At 38.4% G+C, this 5,955-nt stretch overlaps 1 protein-coding gene across 1 annotated transcript in view; it reads right to left on the bottom strand.

Moving 5' to 3' along the window:
• Window positions 1–770: 770 nt before the first annotated feature.
• The window catches only part of sardh (sarcosine dehydrogenase), a 40,805-nt gene continuing 35,620 nt past the window's right edge, over window positions 771–5,955 (bottom strand). Inside the window, exons 19-22 of the mRNA XM_030743381.1 lie at window positions 5,056–5,218; window positions 4,675–4,843; window positions 3,580–3,715; window positions 771–2,605 (exon numbers count right to left, since the gene is read on the bottom strand). Coding sequence (XP_030599241.1) covers window positions 2,477–2,605; window positions 3,580–3,715; window positions 4,675–4,843; window positions 5,056–5,218 — 597 coding nt within the window. The 3' untranslated portion in view covers window positions 771–2,476. The remainder of the gene's footprint in view (window positions 2,606–3,579; window positions 3,716–4,674; window positions 4,844–5,055; window positions 5,219–5,955) is intronic.

Genomic DNA, 5,955 nt, shown 5'->3' on the forward strand with positions numbered 1-5,955 from the left:
TTACATGCTTATATAAATATGTGCAGTCCATGTTGTTATTGGTACATATAAATTACATTAGTAACAATCATATTATTTTTTTTCAAGACTTGAATGGCATTCAAAGGCAAATAAAAAGAAAAAAATAATTTGATGCATCCCCACAATTTTGCATTTTTCTGACTGAATAATGAAGATCACAAAATGTTGAAAGTTAAGACATTTATTAATACACAAATTGATTCAGACAGAAGAAATGAATCGGTATTAACATTTGCTTTTTATAATTTGTCCACCACATCTTTCCACTGCTCATTTCTTATTCAATTTAAACTGGTCAAGGTTCTCTGTGTAAGCATTAATAATAAATGCAATGAGTCCAAATATACAGCAAAGAACCAGATTTAAAGAATAATTGTTTTGTACTTAAAAATCAGCTGGTTTTCCATCACTGAGGATTTTTTTTTTTTTGCATTCATATCACATTACATAAGGAAGAGAAGCTACATGAACCATGTTAGATTAAAACAAAAAAACACCAGAAACTCTGGGCACCAAGTGGTAAAAGACCTGCAGTGTTTTATCAGTGTGCGGTGTGTTCAAATTTCCCACATAAATCTTGTTATTAACCTAAGCTACTCCTGAGAACAACCATTTCAATGATTAATGGCTGTGTGAGCAGAATCGATGAATCACTCCGCATTAGTAAACATTTTGTGCTGAACGGGCTTCAACAAACAGAGAGAGAAGCAGGAGACCTACATACAAATGCCTTCCATTATTTAGACACCTTTTTTTTTTTTTTTTTTTTTGGCTGCTGTTCACAGTGCCTGCAATGGACTTTGGTTTTCAATTAGTCTGAAGTGTATCACTGTACAGTAAGTTGGTGTAAACAAAACATTATGTTCTGATAATTTATTCAATAAAGTGTCAAACCAGATTGTAGATACTCATGAAAACACAAAGCATAATTATAAACAACAGCACCCATTTTAAACGTGCCAGGTGTTTGTTTTCCCTCCTTTCTTTGGTTTAAGGGTTTTAAGTCCTGCACCAAAGATGTGCATGTTGGGAAAAACATGCCATTATAAATGGCATATTTTTCCCAACATGCCATTTATAATGGGATGTCCTGCTTTACTCACTTTCTTACCCTAAGACAATAGTTTCAAATTTAAGTATTAAGTGATGAAGTTACAGCGATCCTTGCTCAAAAGGTTCCCGTAGATGCTTCATAATAAGACAAAGTGCTTATATTAACAGCTCTCCTTATTTAATAACCACGTATCTGTTAAAGAACAGAGACAGCTTTGGCACATTAGTACCAAACAGCACGGCCACGAGGGGACAGATCAGAAAACAAAAGATCGATTCACAAAACTACTTTCTGAAAAACTGTTGTCTTCTGTTATTCTGCTTCGTCAGTGTCTTGGTTCCCCGGCACATTGTGCCCGTGGGTGTTTTTTTCCTTCCTTTCTCCCCCAGCTCTAATAAACACTCAGTGTGTCTGCTGCAGATTTTGATAACATACAAGCAAAAAAAAAAAAAAAAAAAAAAAACACCCACAAAACTCTGGTTTTTGTCATCTTATCAGCACAAACAACAATCACTGTATTCTCTCTGTAAATGTCTGTATTGTTATGAGAATACTTTTATTCCCCAATACACTACACTGTGGGATTGTGATAAATTAGACACGACTACGACAGTACAGCAGTATTATATAATATAATGACTGAGGGCAAAATCAAATTAACAGCCTGACTAATAATATTGTTTCTAATAAAGGTTAGGTTTGGATAAAAACACATGCATTTGTAACCATGCTGTTTAGCCCTTGTATCAGCTGTTTGCTTTGTAGAAAACAAAAGTGCACGTGCGTACGCACACACACACACACACACACACACACATTCAAATCCCACCCAAAGTGTTACTCTGAAAACTCTCTTGACAGGGTTAGTCAGAGATTAACAGTTAACCATGTGCTTTGACTATGTCTGGTTGTTGATCCTTTGACATATGTAAAGAACCAACAGATGGTTTAGTTATTATTCCCCAAACTAATTTAAAATACATCATCATTTATTAAAGTCCTTAAGTTAAACTCTGGAAAGATGACGGCAATCTGGGCCACAAATCCCTCGACTCTTAGAGATAATGAGATCAGTGCTTCTCTTGAATGTTTTTATGGTCTTAGTACTTGCATGAGAAAATTCAAGCTGAACATTGTTACTCACAAACCCAGAGTGGATATAAAAATGTGGAGCTGAGAAACTGAAGCACCCTTAACAATCCAGTCATATCAGATTCTAACCGATGCAGATTTTTCATCATCCTTAAAATGAGCACAGAAGATTTGCATCAGTCCCATCAAACCGGACCTTAATTAACAACATTTGAGACGCTGCTTGTACAACAGTTGCAAATCCCTCCAAATTTTGTGTTGTTCTCTAGCTAGTGTGTTTTTCTTCAGCTTTCACACATGCGGTCCTTCTCAATCATAGATGCCTTTGACACGTTTATTCTCAGGGTCAAATGGAGATTTGAGGTGTGCTTTGGCCTTGTATACTACTCCCATCCTTTCCAGGGTAAACTCACCGCTCCTTACGAAATTAGCACTCACCTGGTGAAGAAAGAGATGAAACGTGAAGATTAAAATGACAAGGGAGTGAAAAAAGATGATCAGTGAATCCACATGCTTTGTAAACCAGAACGTCAGTGACGTAGCAGCTCATCTGGCTCACGATCCATCACAATTCACAGCTTGTAGCCCACAAAATGGCAAATGTGCAGTTTGATTGAAGACCCATTAGTGAAAGTTGCACGTTTTGATCACTCAAAATCTGACCAATCCTCCAAGAGGAACAGCATTTCTTGTGGATTGTGGACAGACGTGTGAAGGACTGATGCCTTGTCCTGTCATAAGTGCATTTGCTCTTTGGCCAGATGTGCTAGAAATACTGTTCTGAGAAGGCAGGACACTCCAGAATGGACAATGTCACAGCTTTCACATCTGACAGGGGAGAGCGCTGCAGGAGCTATAAAGCACAGGAAGCTATCAAAATTCACTCATGAGTCAGTGTCGGCTCGCTCGTAACACCAAGTGTTAATTTTCACTGACTGACGCCCCGACTCTCCCACTGATCTGTCACTATGTCTCGAGTTCATTCACAGACAAACTCACTGCGTGTTGTGTGTCAGTCACTGCAGAGGACATTACACTGACTTGCACTCATTTCCTGGAGACTCACTCTAACCAGAAATATAAATACAACTTGCTTCCAACTAATCAAAATGAACCTGAAGAATTTTCATGCAAAAATATTTCTGATTCAAACTACTTTGACTTGCTTTTTGTCCCCTAAATGGAGTCATGACATATATCTAAGCATATCTCCATTACTCAATTCTGAAATTGGCTCATATGATAATTTTACCTTGTTGTACTTTGGTTTTGAGAATTTCTTAAAATCAATACATTTTCTCCATGATAGCAGCTTCAAAACATCTGCACTAAGATATCCATATTTTAAACACAAACACTGGAAAATGGGAGAGAAATGGGACAGAACAATAAGCACTGGTAAAGGCCCTTACCACTCCTCCATCTGGGTTGCGGATGTATCCATAACCAATAGTTTTGTCGATAAAAAAGCCATAGTCAGCACGTCGGAGGTGACCAACGGGAACACCGTTGCGGAAAATGGCCTCCAGACCAAACATTGGTACTTTCCTGATAACGAGAGAGAGAAAAGAGATACAGAGAACAATAATAAAACTTTGTTTCACAAAGTTGCAAAGAACTTGACATTTTATATTAAGACTGGAGGCAGCCTCTCCACTGAGACTTGTCGTCAAGTTTTCAGCCATATCTGTTACAGTGGTTCTTATATGACCCTCTCTGCTCCTGCAACTCCGTTGCCAGTTCACTTGTTTTGTTTTTTTGGACTACTTTCGATAGATGTTAACCGATGCAATCCGGTAACAGCGCACAAGACCTTCCATTGTGGAGATATTTAGACCCAGACATCACAGCTGAAAACTGTCAAAGCCAGTCAGAACCTTACGCTGCCAAGTTTTCCTGCTTCCAGCACATCAACTTTAATAACTAACTGTTCACTTGCAACCTAAAATACCCCCGTTTCTTTGACAGCTGCCAAGGTAACGAAATAATCAACGTTATTCACCTCACCTGTCAGTGATTTTAATAATGTGGCTGTTTGGTGTATAAATACAACCACACACCGACACTAATCCTGCCCAGTGGGATACTGTAACTTTAATAACATATTTCTAATAACACAGTCAGAAAATTGCAAATATATATATATATTTTTTGGGTATGTATCACTAACTTAATAAAATAAGTTTAGGAATCTTCACACTATTGAAATATTAATAATCGCCCATACTTAAAAGTAATATATCTAAAGATAAAATTCAGTTAAGTTACATTTAAGTAGTTTCACCATCCCTCTCTTTGACTCATACTAAAATACATATTTTTCAGTCTGTATTACATTTATTCACTGCATAAAATTCAGTGACCCTGTTGTCTGGAAGCAATATGTAAGGTAGCCATGGAGCTAAAATTATTTAAATTACATCTAGAAATGTTTTTTTTTTTTTTTTCCATTTTCCTAATTTCTTTCTGATGACTAAAATATCGTGACACAGAAGCTCATCACTGACTCATCGGTGGTGAAGCAGACGATGCGCCTCTTCAGTCCCTCCTCCTTCTGTTTCTCTAACATATCACGACCCTGGAACGGGGTTGAACTCTTCAGCTTGCAGGTGAAGGCAAGCCCCGCCTCCAATGGTGTGTCATCAGGGCGCAGGTCTGCGTGCCAGTGCCTGTACCCTTAAAAGCAAGAAATGCAGAGGATAAGGATAAAAGTAAAAGCCATGCTTACGGTCTATTTGATTCTGTATTATTAAAAGGAACCTTTGAGTTCCATACTGAGCTTTTAATAAAAGAAATGTAGACTCCGTTGTTTAGTTTACTAGTTAATTTTTGCACATCCTTACCTGGATGCTACGGTTCTACATTTATGACCTTCAAATGTGTGTTACCTTTCTCTATGCTGAGCGAGTCTATGGCTCTGTAGCCTGAGTTTATGATGCCGTGCTTTGCACCAGCAGCCATAACAGCATGGTAGACTGGAAGGCAGGAGTCTTTGGGAATGTGCAGCTCCCAGCCAAGCTCTCCGACAAATGACAGGCGCATAGCTCGCACCTGTGATGAGAGAGGGGGCAGAGAGGAAGCTTAGCGAGATGGAGAGATGCACATAGAGGACCAAGCTGTCATTCCTCTTTTTGTGCTCATCCATGCACAGATACACAAAACCCACACACATTTTATCATCAAGGCCGGATTTTACCAACAGCAGCTTTACAGAAAGAAAGCAGCAGAAAAAAAAAGAGAACAGCAGAGATGGAAGAAGAGATGAGGTGCACAAGAGAGAACAGAGAGAGAAACTGCAATCAAACTGAAGGTATGAAAGAAGATGTTATGAATCAAAAGGAAAATGGAAAGTATTTTGCAATCTGCCATTCTTTATAGCTTGTCCTTTTGAATACTGATCATGTTAAGATTCATCACCTCCACAGTAAAAAATGTTGAAAGAACAACAGAAAAGAGGAAGGAGAAAACCTCCAACTACACAGTGAGTACACTGACAGCGCATCCTATCATTTTACTTTTGCAAAGTGAAAATCTGCACATAAACCATCTCCTTCTGTTTCTCCAACATCTGTGGCATTCTGCAAGCTGAACCAGCTATACAGAAGAAAAATGTGTGAAATTAATAAAGCAAAAATGTTAGCCAGCAGAATGAAAATGTAGCGGTCCCAATATTTTATGCAGTTTGCTGCAACGGCGACAGGAATTTCTGTTTTCAACTTTTCCCAGTCAAACAAAAGGAAGCGAAATGAGCTGAAACCAGCAGGTACCTCTGGGCCTGAAAGATGACT

This window comes from Archocentrus centrarchus, chromosome 12 (assembly GCF_007364275.1).
Source record: "Archocentrus centrarchus isolate MPI-CPG fArcCen1 chromosome 12, fArcCen1, whole genome shotgun sequence".
Classification (NCBI taxonomy): Eukaryota; Metazoa; Chordata; class Actinopteri; order Cichliformes; family Cichlidae; genus Archocentrus; species Archocentrus centrarchus.